General features: G+C 38.5%; 1 protein-coding gene across 5 annotated transcripts in view; it reads left to right on the plus strand.

Annotated features, from left to right (window-relative positions):
- The window catches only part of LOC141744238 (potassium voltage-gated channel subfamily KQT member 1-like), a 514016-nt gene that overhangs the window by 289187 nt on the left and 210991 nt on the right, over positions 1-13838 (plus strand). For all 5 annotated transcript variants that reach the window (XM_074589763.1, XM_074589745.1, XM_074589740.1 and 2 more), the window contains exons 13-15: positions 4229-4304; positions 7851-7945; positions 8939-8979. In XM_074589763.1, the coding sequence (XP_074445864.1) occupies positions 4229-4304; positions 7851-7945; positions 8939-8979 (212 nt within the window). The remainder of the gene's footprint in view (positions 1-4228; positions 4305-7850; positions 7946-8938; positions 8980-13838) is intronic.

A 13838-nucleotide genomic window follows, 5' to 3' on the forward strand; every position in this document is an offset into this window, starting at 1 on the left:
AAAAGAAAAAGATCCCTGTGGATAGTTTCCAGAGTTGCTTTGGATTTGATCATCTGTCTTTCCTCCTCTGGTTCAATTATTTTCAACTGCAAATGTTTGGCTTCTTTGGCTTAGGCTACCGCCTTTCTGCAGTTAAAAAAAAAAAAAAAAAGAAAAGAAAAGAAAAAAGTGGGAAAAAAAAGCCTTAAATGTATCCAAGTGTTTTAAGCTAAAAGCAGTGACTTTTCACAGCGCTCGCTCAGCCACGAGTAGAGGACCAAACCTGGGGCTGCAGTGCTTCCTTGGCACACAGCCGTCCCGCCAGGCTCTGCAGCCACACAGGCGTACTCAAAACCTGCGGAGGGGAAGGTGGAGGCAGCCAGCAAAGAGGGGCCCCTTTCCCCCTCATCCACTGGAATAATTGCTGGAGAGTTACCCAGCATCGGGTCAGGGTGGGGACTGCTTGTTAACATATACATTCCAGCCCCTCCACCCTCTCGTCCTGTCCTACCACAGGGATGTGACAGCTCAGGAGTCCGTAAGCCAAACTAGGAAAGACTCATTGTAATTAAGGATAGGTTTGACTGCTTTTAAAATTGAACATCTTGCTGAGCAATCAGTTAGCGGAGAGGTAAGGAACACATACTGTTTTGCAAATGGGTCCAAGGCTTGGGTCCTACTTGAAGACATAGTTATAGATGATGTCAGTATCATTTATGTATCCAAGTATATGTTATTTCAGGAGACGTTTCATGGTATCCATTATAGTTACACATGTTACAAGCTTCCATTATTTTTTTTTTTTATGTGCTTATAACTTTCCAAACCCCTGATCACTTCCGTTCAAATGTCATTTTGTTCTCCTTTACAGTCTTTTGGGGGAAGGTTTTAATAAAACCTTCTTACCTGTTGTTTCGGTTAGAAGATGGAAACATACGCCGTTGTGTGTCGATAAAACTCTAATCGTATTGTTTTGAGCAAAACATCCACAACAAACAACCTAGCCAATAGTAACACCCCACCTCAGCATAGACCCCATCCTTACGAGGTCTAGCCTTTATGCTTGGTTTTATGGGTAAAGCTTTTAAACAACTTAAATGATTTTTTTAACATCCTGGAGAAGATCTCCTGGTGTCTGTGTGTGCCACTGCCCTCTGCTGCACAGAGGCAAGAGAGCTTGGCTGCTTTCACTGGGGCAGAGGTGTGGTCACAGACCCAACCGTATTGCTACTTAGAGGAAGTGCTCAGGTCCAACTGACTTCATTTGGGAGTCAGAGCTATGAAAGTAGTTAAATCTTTATCTCCATGGGAGTTAGGCACCATAACACCTGTGAAGATCTGTCTGTTTCTGTCTTCTGTCAGCAGAAAATGCCCTGTGGAAGGCGCGTGCAAGTATGGTGTCCACCACAGCCCCCCTGGCTTTTTGTTTCATGAGTTGCGTATCTCAAAATATCTAGGAGATTCACTGCAAGCAGTGTTGTGTTTCTATTGAGCATTACTAAAGTGTGACCTAAAGCATCTCTGGCCTTTTGTTCTCTCCTGTTGTATGCTTCTGGCATGCAACAGACTGACACCATCAAGGCTGAAAAGGTTTTGCCTAATCCAAGTTTTTGGGCTAAAATATAAGGCTTACCAGGATAAATGTATTGGGTTAAATACAGGGATAAATGAAACCTGGCCAGTAATAGGTGTGATTCTCCACTTGACATCAGTGCTAGGAAAATAAAAAAAATCAGCTAAAAATCTCTGAAAAGGTTTAGAATCACAGTCGGCCACACTGCCACAGTCCCCCATCAGGAGGATAGCTCTGTTTACTTCTCAGAGCAGGGAGTTTAACTCATCTGCCAGTTCATCTCTGTCGTCTAAAGCCACTACGCTCCTTGTGGATTTATTGAGGCAATTAAGATAACACGTCCACATATCTCAGTCTATGGATTTGCACCTTTTCACACTCTGTTTTTTTTTCTGTTAAAACCAGGATTCATGTGTTTCTGTCCCTCAGTTTAATACTAGTGACAATTAAATCTGAATGGTAACTTACTCCTTTTTAAAAATTTGCTCCAATTGAGATTGGTGTGGATTTTGCCAGTTGCAACAGGCCTATATCAAGCGCTTTTGAATTATAGTTAGGTGACTCTCTTTGCTATATTTCACAAATAAATAACTTTTCTCTCTCAAAATGAGGCCTGCTCAACTGTGCATCGTGTTTTAAGAGTCAGCCTCATGGTTTTGGACACTTAAACTTGATAACACGTTGGAAAAAGTCTTGTAGCCCTAATTTCTGGTGAAGGAGGGGAATTAGGAGGAAATTGCTGCCTTGATTTGTTTCCATCTCTGACTTCTTTAAGTTTGTCTATTTGAGACTGTTTAAACAATGCATGAACCATATCATATGGATTACCCCACCAAAAAAAAAAAAAACCCAAACCCTCTTAAGTATATATATGAAGTCTCACATCATTTAGAGCTAGAGGATAATTTCAAGCTTTGTCTTAACTGGCACATGAAGAATGTAAGCTAAACACTAAATCTTAAATTGTGATACTTCTCTAGTTCCAAAAAAAAATTTTTATATATATATATAAATATATATTTATATAGCTTGTACAGGCTGACAGACAAAGATTTCTCTATCAAGCATATGCCATTTACAAGCAGAATCTTGTCTCCATTCTAGTCACCAGCCACAGGAGCTCAGCTGGTGCCCTGAGTGTCAAGCTGAGAGCTTTTCTTTCACCATAATAAAGGTCCTGTAGGCTAAACTACTGGTAGGCCATCAGTGACACTTTTGAAATCCCTTTGATGGGCTTACACAAATGCAAAGATTCGTACTTAGCAATGCTGTTGATGGTATACAGCAATGATGGTTCTTGAATTGCGCTCACCCTGCTTTGTCTTCTGTGTGTTCGCATGTGTGCATGTATATATGTGGGTATGTGCACAAATATACATAGATATATGAAGTGTGAGGATTTAAGTAGTATAGACACCTGAATTTCACACATATTTTTGCATGTATTTAATATTAAACTGGGACTTGAAAGAGAGCAAGAAAAAAGCTAATGAAAGCTTATTTTAAAACCCCTGTTCCTGTGGCTGTGGTATCTCACCCAATCAGAAGCACTAATTCTATCAAAGAGAAATTATAAAAATGAAAAATAATGGTAGTTCTTAAATACAGTGCCTGTTTGATTAGCTTTTATTTACTTCCCTTTGAAATAATACATGGCAATCTCTCCATTTTTTTAAAGACTTTATCTGTAAACCGTGGCATCCAGGTAGGTGGCCTAGCCAGTGCTTCCTTTTCCCCCGTCAGATACATTGGGAAGAGGTGGCATATTGTGTTTTTAGGAGATTTGAGAAACTTGCTGGCAAGCTTTCCTAGGGTTATCTTCACATGTCAAAGATGTTGTCTGTATAGAACATAGACTTCCTAACAATGCAGGTTCCTTGGAAGGCAAATTTTCTTTTATTTCACTCATTTTGAATGAATAAAATGGGGAAGGAGTCGGTTCTTAAATAAAATACTTGTTCTTTCTTACAATTACCGTATTGCTGCTTCCTCTCTACCCCTCCAAAATTCACTGTAAATAAGAGGGTGTGGTAATTAATTGCCAGCCAAATGGAACAATTAATGTTCTGCAAATACGGTACCTTTTGGGTGAAGTGATATTGTTAAGTTACAATATGTCCAGTTCTGGTTCTGAATATCAATACAGACAGCCACATGCACACACACATGTGTGCCAAGAGGGTATGTTGTGTTAATTTTATTTTTTTTAGATGTGACACTTCAATTTTTCTTGCCTTCCTAGAGAATTCAAAGTACTTTTTAAAGGACTTAATTTCTGTGCAATAGAGCTCATGGGCAAACACTCAATAAAAGCAAAATAAGGAATGCAGTCGTGGTTATAAAAACATTTCACATTCTTCAAACTGATGCCAGTTGTATGCATTGACAGTAATCCTGTCTAATCCCCTCCACACGTATTATCTTTGTACACCTGCTTTCATTGTCTCACTTATCAGTTTTTTATACTTAGAACCACAGTCTACAAAAGGGTAAAGCAACACAACAAAATACACATGCACACACAGTGTGTTATGCTACAATTTTGTACTGTAGCCATAAAATATATTTGTAGATTTTGGTGCTTGGAGTTAACATCTTCCATTAAGATATTTTTCCTGCTTTCCCCCCCACACCCCCCCACACACTGTGCATGTCTGTGTTTGTCTTTCTTGGCAGATTAACAGAAGCACATCGAACAGCTGTAAAAGTCATCAGGAGAATGCAGTATTTTGTAGCCAGAAGAAAATTTCAGGTAAGCAGCACCATTAAACATAAGTACAATTTGTAGGCTTAAGTACATGACATTGAAAGTGCTCTGAGAGTGAACTTGCCTTTGTGCATGCGGTTGTAATAAGTCAAAAGTACTGTTTAGATTTTCAGCCTCATACTTACCCTATGTGGATTTTTTCATAGCACGAGCAAAACTATCAACTCTCCATGGGTATAGTACGATACAAAAACCTTCTGAATTTTTGGAGTCATCGCAGTTATTTTTCACTTGTCTTTTTTACTGCATTTTTTTTTTATTGTGATTCTGTTTGTTTTACTCTAATGACTAATATGTGGACTACTTACCCATCTACTAGGAGAGCTGAACAAAAGACTCTGTTGAAGCGTCTGCTAAAACACTATTATGGTCTATACCGATCATCTGACCACTGGTTAGAGAATGTTCAACTAAATGTGTGCTATGCGTGGCTGACAGATCAATAGACCTTACTGATAAGCAATATGATGTGAAAAGTTGCTTTCACATTTGTGGCCCACGTTTCCAAATTTGTTTCACAGAATGTGACATCATAGAGAGGCCTTATTTTACAAAATTGTGGAGCATATGCCCTCTGGAAATTTGCTGTCTTTATGAAGTCTTAAGTTAAATTTCTCAATCAGGTTACAAAGTGCTCAAAGTAAATGAGCTGCATTGGAAAAACTGTCTTATTTTGCCTGTTTACTAAGTCCCATTATGATAAAACTTGTTTGGAATGTGATTCTGGTATCATCATTCTCATCACCCATGTGCTGGTGATACCATGGAAATGAATAATTAACTTCTGGACTGATTTTCAAAGCCCCTGTTATTTCCGTCTGAAGGTTCATGCTTTTTTCTCCAAGAGGGTCCACTGCAAGTTAATCAACTTTTATAATCCTTTTGAAGAGGTTTTAAAAAGATAAAGCAATGACCTAAATTTCAAGCAAGTTTGATTAGAGATGAGCACTTAATTGCAAGGGATAGAAATCTGAGATAAGCTCACAGCACTGAGAAGGTTCTGAATTACGGCAGACAGAAGAGCACATATATTTCCCAAGCTCATGCAGAAACGTATCTTCAGATGACCTTACCTTATGAAAGAAGACTAGGACAAGTCAGTTTGTTTAACTCATCAAACAGGAGAGCAGGATTATATTGCGAATACACCAGAGAGAAAAACACTATGGGAAATTTAAAAAATAAATTAAAAAAAAAAGATTAAAAATGCCATTCCTGGAAAATAAAATCAGTTTATAAATGAGTTAGGATAAACATTAGGATATTTCAAACCACAAGACACCTAATGTTCTGGAGCTGTCAGCCAGTAGCAGTCACGTCAAACCTTAAAAACTGAACTTGATCAGTATATGGAGAGGATTCTGTGAGTTGGTATTAGTGAAAAGGAAAAAAGTATCTTCCATTTTTTTCTTTCTCGGGGCTGTAAATGTAGCTTATAGGACTCCCCATGCCAATTAGATTTTGGAAGTTCAAAGCCGGGTAGTATCATTTTGAGTTTTGCATTAGGAACTCTAAGCATGCTGGAATGAGCATGCTGAGCTGAAATGGCTAGGATTTGGGATTACAGATGGAATGGACCGAAATGAAGGTTAAAGAAATTCTTCAAGTTCTACATTTACCAATCCTCCCTGGAAGCCCATTACCTCCCTCCTTAAGTTGTATTGTACTAGCATTTCCTAATAAAAACATGACAAAGACTGTGCCAAAGTTTGGCAGGACATAAGATGCTCCGAGCTAAAGCTTTATGGGAGGAGAGAAAAATGGTGAAAGTTGGAAGGATATTTTTACTATGCTTTAGAGAGGACTCGGAGCTGATGATTTGGTAAAAGGAATAACAGACAGAGGACTTCTTTTGAGGGAGAAAAGAAATTTCATTAGGAATGAGTAGAATTAATTATGCACATAGTAGCCCATGGGGGAGAGGGGAGGGAGGTGGGGAAAAATCCCCAGCACATCTAGGCTCTGCGCCATGCATCATGTTTAAATAGAGTGTCCAAACGAAAGGACAGAGGATTTAGCCAAAATGCTCTCAAAGCACCCCCGCTAGTCAATCTAAAGAGTGATACTGGCACTGTTTCTCTGGGTGAAGACAATAGGCTGCTTTTCTGGCCAGAAATAGTGATGTGTCAGCGTCTGCAAAAAGTGAAGCTGGGGAAGGAAAAAAAAAAAAAAGGCAATAAACTGAAAGCTGAAACCTCCCTCCCCCGCAAAGTATCTCTTCTCACAAATGTGCACACAAACGTACATGCACACTACCAAAGCCATGAGCTCTTCTGAAAGTAATAATGCAGGGAAGTGCTGATGGCTGCGCGCAAGGAAGGCATTTTATCACGAAGAGCTTTTGCTTCTTCATTCATTTCCCAGGATTTGTTTCCATTCCAGTTCCATGCTTTCATGTGAAATTTCTAGGATCCTGTGGCTGCCTTCCAAGCATGACTCCAGCACATACTGTAGGTGTTCAATGCGTGTGTGCAGTGGTGCATGCTAATGGCTCTGGCTGAAGCTGTGGCAGAGTGGAAACAGACAACAAGATGACTAATGAGCTGTTTTCAGTAATTTCCAATTACTAGATTTGCAGTTTACCTTTCTTTTTTTCTTCTTTTCTTGAGTCGGAGCCAAAAAGGAGACATCTTGCCCCACATTTCCCGTACGGGTTGGTATGGCTCTGAAAATGCTGATATTTTCAAAAGGACGTCATTTGCATTTATTCCACCACACACACTCATTACTTTTACTTGATAAAATTTTACCGTGGTGCACTTTTTATGATCACATCACTTTATGCAAATTCTCTAGACTTGTTTCAAAATTCTGGCTTAGTAGTAACAGCAAGAAACCAGAGCTTGGCAGAAGCACCTGGATTCTCATTAGAATGGCAATAAAGCTGGGCAGATGGCATTTTTTTTAGCTCTCTCACTTTTCTTGTCTGTCTTTTTTATTTACTTGAATTGCACCGTTTTTTCTGACCTCATAGGTATCATTAAAGACAAGACATAAAGCACAAACGAAGTCTATGTGCAGCAGTCCTCAGACTTATGCAAAGCATCTGTCCTCCCAGTTCCTTAAGCAACAGTGTTTCTGTCACCAGAGATCTTTAGTCTTTAGAGGCATTTTATTCTGGGTCCAAGTGTTATGAATCGGGCCTATCTGTGTCGTTCAGTCCTCCGACATAATGATTAACATATGGTTTTGGAATGAGACGAGAGATACCGCACGTGATAGTCTTAGAAAAATTACATATCTTGGGTTTGTGTTTTTTAAATACGCTGTGAAGGTCTAATATTTTGCTCAGTGTGAAGTAACATGAAGACATGACTCTAACTGACAGTAACGGGAATCATTTGGCTCCATCTCCACAACAAATATGTGCTCTTACAATGCCTACATATTTTTTATTCATTGCAACAACCATTGCAAAATGGCAAGCAAATGACCTCTGGAAGATAAAAAATAGAATGAAGGCCTGTGTGAAATAAAATTCAAGTTTAAACTGTACTTACCTTTCAATCTCATGTGTGACTTCTTTCACAGCAAGCTCGGAAACCGTATGACGTACGCGATGTGATTGAACAGTACTCACAAGGACACCTCAATATGATGGTTCGGATAAAAGAACTTCAAAGAAGGTAGGCCCTGTCTACCTCATGAAATATTTGATTTCCCTGGTGCCAGCTGGCCTTAGGAGAAATGTGTGCTTAATGAACAGTAATTGTCCAAAATTGCAAGCACAACAGGGAGCACAATATCCACAGGATTTAACTTGGAGTCATTTTTAACCCTTTTTATGACAGAGTTTACGATTATCCTTTATCCTCCTCCTCTTCTCCTCCAAGTGAAATTAAAAGAAATTATGGTGCATGCTGTGAAGTTTATAGTATGAAGTGAGCTTTTCTGCCCTTTTCTTAGAAAAGGAAAACTTTTCAAATAACGATCTGCCTTTCTATCCCCTCTCTGTGGTTCTCCACAGTTGAGAGAAAGCTGGTTCACTTGTGATCATCCCCTCTCTATCTGGAACTTTTCCCTTCCCACATTCCCGCTTGCACATGCTTTCTCTGAGTTTTTAGATTGCAACTGAAATATTTTGCCACAATACTATTCTCTTCTGTTTCAGCACAAAGTGCTTTTCTCTACAAAGTAACGCTGCGGACTGGGACACCAGACTGAACTCCTCTGTCCCATAAATGAAATGAGAGAAAAAAATCCTATTGAATGGAATCTACTGTGTCAACATATATAGATATTAAATCCGCCTGCATGAGATTCGAGGAATAGTTGCAAATGTTATTAAGAAGCTATTCTGTTTGTACGCTCTTTCTTATTAGATTACATATGACACAGGAAAACTATATTTTAGTTACAACATAAAAGTCTAAGAAATAAAATATTAGTATTCACGAAAATAACAATAATAATATGGTTTGATTTTGGAAAACAAACTCTAAAGAACTAAACTGCTGACTGTATGTGCAGAAAATCATGCTAGTCTCATGTTTTACTTGGTTTTAGGTTTAAAGCTACTGTAAATTCTCATGTAAATTATGCTCCTATATTTTTCCTAGCAACAGAGTTTAAGTTGCGTAGTTAATTGCACTGCTGGTAATTCTCTGTTTGCTTTTCAGGTTGGATCATTCTTTGGGAAAGCCAGGTCTTTTCCTCCCAGGTATAGTGACTGTATTTTGTGTAAAATGATTGGCTTCATAACTTTGTGAAAATACCTATGGCTACAGTAATATGGATTTATAATCCAGCCAATTATGCATGAATATGTATTTCTGTTAGTAAGCCCTGGAACGACGCTTTAAAAATACCTTGCACTCAGGGGGTAGTGGGGTAAATGGAAATTAAGAATGAACGATAAAAAGTGTATCAGTGCACGATGAGTTGGAAACATATTGTCAGAATTTTTTCCACAAAAATGTTCTTTCTAAATCTTTTGTGCTGGGGGTTAGAATTTATGTTGCTGCAGTTAAAAAGATTTCTTCTTTTCTGAACAATCTATGGATTTCAGTTTCGGAAAGCTCAAAGGAAGATGAAGGGTATCATTCAGGAAGAACTGGGGTAGCCCTCAAAGCTAGAGTAGTAAGAGTGGTATGAAATTCAGTCATAAAAAATGCAAGATCAGGCAGAGGAAAACCAATAAAAAAAAATCTCCTACATGCTAATAGTGGTGAACAGTCTGGCATGTCTGGGAAAAAGAAAGGCTTGGTATGCTAATTAATTGTAGGCAAACACCAACTCAATATAAGAAAATGCTGTGATATATCCATGAAAAAGCTAGTCTGATCCTTGGATCAGGAGAGAGATTTTCAAAATGTACAGGAAAGCGTACGTGTCTTTGCACACGACTCAGGTATGGCCTTATGTGGCATCTTGTGCAAAGATTTGATTCCACATCTTTAGGAAAGACTGAGTGCAACAAAATAAGGAAGAAATACTAGGGTGACTAGGGAAAAGGAGAGCCTATTCTATTAGTGGGAAATAGAAGTTTGCTCTTTGCTGTTTTTAACCTAGCAGAACAAAGGGCTGGAAAGGGTTGTCTGTTTAATTCTGCAAGGGGAGTAATTACCTGTGAGGCAAAAGAACTACGTAAGGAAAAAGACAGTGCAAGCCAAAGAACGAATGATTGTGAACTGGCCATAAATACATTTAAGCTGAAAATGTGTAGCCAGGAGGGAAGTCCCTGGCCATGCACAGGGTGAGATTCTGGGAAAACCTTGTGGTGGGAATCATGGATATCAGAAACCTGAATGTTTGTCTGGGTATCACGGAACTTCAGAGTTGGAAGGGACCTCTGGAGATCATCTAGTCCAACTCCCCTTAAGTGTTTATTTTTTATCGCAAGAGATGATTGATCTCAAATTTCCAGAGGCCCTGTCTTCTTTGCTATCCCTAAAAGCTCAAAAGTGACTTAGGAACTGAAGTCACATATCTCCAAGTGACTTTGAGCAGTAATGGGCATAAGTGTAACTGAGGGTGTCAAAGTTATTTCAGAGCTTTTAAAAAATGTCATATTATCAGTGGTCAAAATGGTTTATATTATCAGAATGAGGAGTCCCTCTCAGAACACACTTTTAACATCTGATTGCTGCAGAAGACTCAGTACTACAATCCTCTTTCCCTGTAGCTGAGCTGATTTTGGACCACAGGAAAATAATCTGTCAGTTTAAATACATCTATAAATATTTATGCCTGGGAATTCATTCCACAATGTGCAACCTAAACCAATGGAAAAACTGCTTACCTCCAAGAATGTATTATTTTATTTCAAATGTAACCTTACCGAATTAGAACTGTAATTTGTGCTCAAAAAGAGCTAGTGCTAGAGGCACTTTTTCTGAAACAGCTTCTTGTTTTAGAGGTGAGGAATAATTAGAAGCGTTGGCTGCGAATAAGCTGATTGTGAGATAATGTTCTGAGCAGTTTGGGAAGCTGAAGGTGTTCAGGAGGTTTAGTTTCACCAAGTCTTGGGTTACAAGGGTCGTAGCAACCATTGGGAGAATCTTAGGTGGGTCTGTGGATATGAACAAGTGTTCGGACTGTTCGAGTGTTGAAAAGAGACTAAAGTACTGAGGAAGAGCCATGAGGTTGTGTGCTTGATTGATTCAGTCCTGGGCAACTCCTTTCTAGTTTACACTAGAACACTGGACAACAGAAGCAACGTGAATGATCTACCTGTAGGCCTGAAGTTACACAGCAGCTTGCTATGCCAGCCACATCTTGGAGAGATAGTCGGCCAAAACAGCCATGGGTGGTTAAGGGCAGGGAAAAAAAAAAAAGTTCAAGTAAAAATCTGCCACGTGTTTTTTATCATTCATTACCATTTTTTTTTTTTTATCAAAAATTCTTGCTTTGACTTAATATGTGGGAAAAAAACCACTGGCTTCTAGAGATAAGATAAGTTGTGTTAGGCTCACCTTCAGAACTCATGATGGATAGTCTTACTGTGGAGAGCATCATAGCACTTCACAGATATTTGGGAAAGGCATAGTCTGTGCTCTGGAGAAGATTATGGCATCCATGTCCATGCAACTAGCTTCCCTTATTGGTCTTTTCTTGCAACATTACTGCTAAATAACTGCTTTGAGACAGCTCTCTCAGATGCAAAAGCATGGTGGCCCTGCTAAGAATGATGTCTGCCTCCACAGCATGCCAACTCTACAAAGTCTCACCTTTTGCAAAGACATATAACTCTGCCCTCAAATGGACTGAATAAATAGACTGGGAAAAGTCAAATCGTTGTTAGGGATGCAAAATCTGGTAAGCTCAGTTATGGATTTGCAAGACCAAAACCAAAAGTTATTTGATCTAGTACTTATTTTATCTAAACCCTCCACAAATCCAAAAATAAGATAAGTGGGTCCAGATAAATGGTCTGCAGAACAAAAACCAGGGTTAGTTTATGATTAGTCCCAGTATTATCCAACCTGCCAATAATCAAGTGATGAACAGTGATGAGTGGTTATAGTATTGGTCTGCTTTGGGTGGAAACAGACTCTTGCACTCTCCTTCTCCTCTGGAAAATAGACTTCTTCCTGAGTTTTCCTCAGAATGGATGGCTTATTCTACACCTAAAATGTATTTTCAATATTATATCTTTTTCCCGTTCAAAGACATTGCTAAAAACCTCATTTGTAAACAGTATGGGTGTTTCCTCCAGATTGTGTTATTTTTGTATTGATGGCATGGAAAATGGCAGAGAAATGGCAATGCAAAGAAAACTAAACCACTAAGGAGAAAAATATGAGGAGAATTTTCCTTTCCAGCTCCCTTTTTTTCCCTGTTTCATTATACTCTCATTCAAAGAATCTTAAGGTCTGATTCCAAGCCCATTGAAATGAATGGGAGTCTTTCCAGTGACCTCAGTGGGTTTTGGATCAGGCTGTTACTGAAACCCTGTTGTCAACTTTGATAATACTATATGAAGTAATTGCAGTGTGTCTATAGTATTATTACCTTTCAAAAGTGAATGATGTCATAAAAGATCCAGAATCTGAATTCACTGGAAGCAATTATTGTTATTTTTCAAGTTAGTTTCTCAAAGATAAAAGGCATCAAAAGCTGTGTTAAAACAAGATAAGGATACCAGAAAAGAATAAAAGCCGCGCTGGGTCAGACCAGTCCTGACTCCGACGGAGCCAAAAGCAAGGTGCTTTGGGAAATGTATAAAAAAAGCGCACGCATAAGCCTCTAACCTTCCTGTAGGCTTTCAGCCATTTGCAGATCAGAGACTTCCTGACGTGGTTTCTATGTATTTAGCAATTCTAAATGGTTTGTCCTCAACAAGCTTGCCTAGTTTCCCCTGTAAAGTTTTAACATCTGCGATATTTTGTGACAAGAATTTTTGTGATTTAAGTTTCACATACTCATATTGTGAAGAATCCTCCCTTTCTGCTTGCTTTGGTCTTGGCATCTACTAGCTTTCTTTGAAACTCCTAGTTTCAGGAGTGGATTTAAAAACATTAAGATCATTAATAAATTTTCCAAAGACATGAATCCCATTTTTGTGACTATATCCAGAAGACTGTGTCTTAGTTTCATTGAAAGCCCATCTCAGTGTTCCAGATAACGCAATTTTGTAAGATGAAACAAAGATTTATGTAATAGTAAACTAACCCCTTAACAATTGAAAGTGTTGATATAGAGGCGAAGCACATGTTAATAAAATTTATTGAATTAACAAAGCAGACACTTATGTAATGATACAAATAAGAAGAGTGTAATACTTGACCTTGACTACACATGATGGAGTTAATTGCTTTTGAATGCAATTTTTGAGACTTACTATAGCTTTTCAGGGGCAAAGGTGAAGAATAATGCCAAGGTAAAACAAAAGATCCAGTGTTTGGGTTCAGAGAAGTATGCAAAAGGCTGATGTTTATCTGCAGTTCATCTGAACCTCTTTGGTCTGCATAACACAGGTGGGAATCCTGGGAGAAAAAGGCTTTCTTGTAGAATTTTGGCAGTTCCATTGTTTGCTTTTTTTCCCATTAAATGCCACCTAAGCTTTCTGATGCTATTGCCTTCCCAGGTCTTAAGAAGAAATTGGATCACAGTATCTTTTAAAGCATAATAAATACACTTAGTTTAATTTTTATCTTTTTAAGTCAATTAACATTTGAAATGAGAGATACCCATATTTCTGCAGGAACTGATTTATTTCACCCTTCCTGGAGACAAAATCCATGGGAACGTGGTCAAAAATAAAAATACTTAGGACATTTTATGTAACTGTCAGGTGTTCACAATCTTGTCTCTAAAAGTTAATTTCATTTCTGGGGTTGATCTGCCTCAATGCAAAGAGAAATATCACATGTATCCTACTTTGAGGGCTTAGAACCTGTAGCTAATTTACTTTTCGTCCAGGTCCTCCGGTGTTGAATTCCATTCTTAGTAAAAATCTAACAAAGAAGCTTGCATTTGATTTTGAATTTTGTATATTAATTGTTTTATAACTAGTATAATGATTGTGTGTCTAAATCCTGCCATCAACACCTTCTGGAGGAAGGGCAGAAACGTGAT

Source organism: Larus michahellis, chromosome 1 (assembly GCF_964199755.1).
Source record: "Larus michahellis chromosome 1, bLarMic1.1, whole genome shotgun sequence".
Taxonomy (NCBI): Eukaryota; Metazoa; Chordata; class Aves; order Charadriiformes; family Laridae; genus Larus; species Larus michahellis.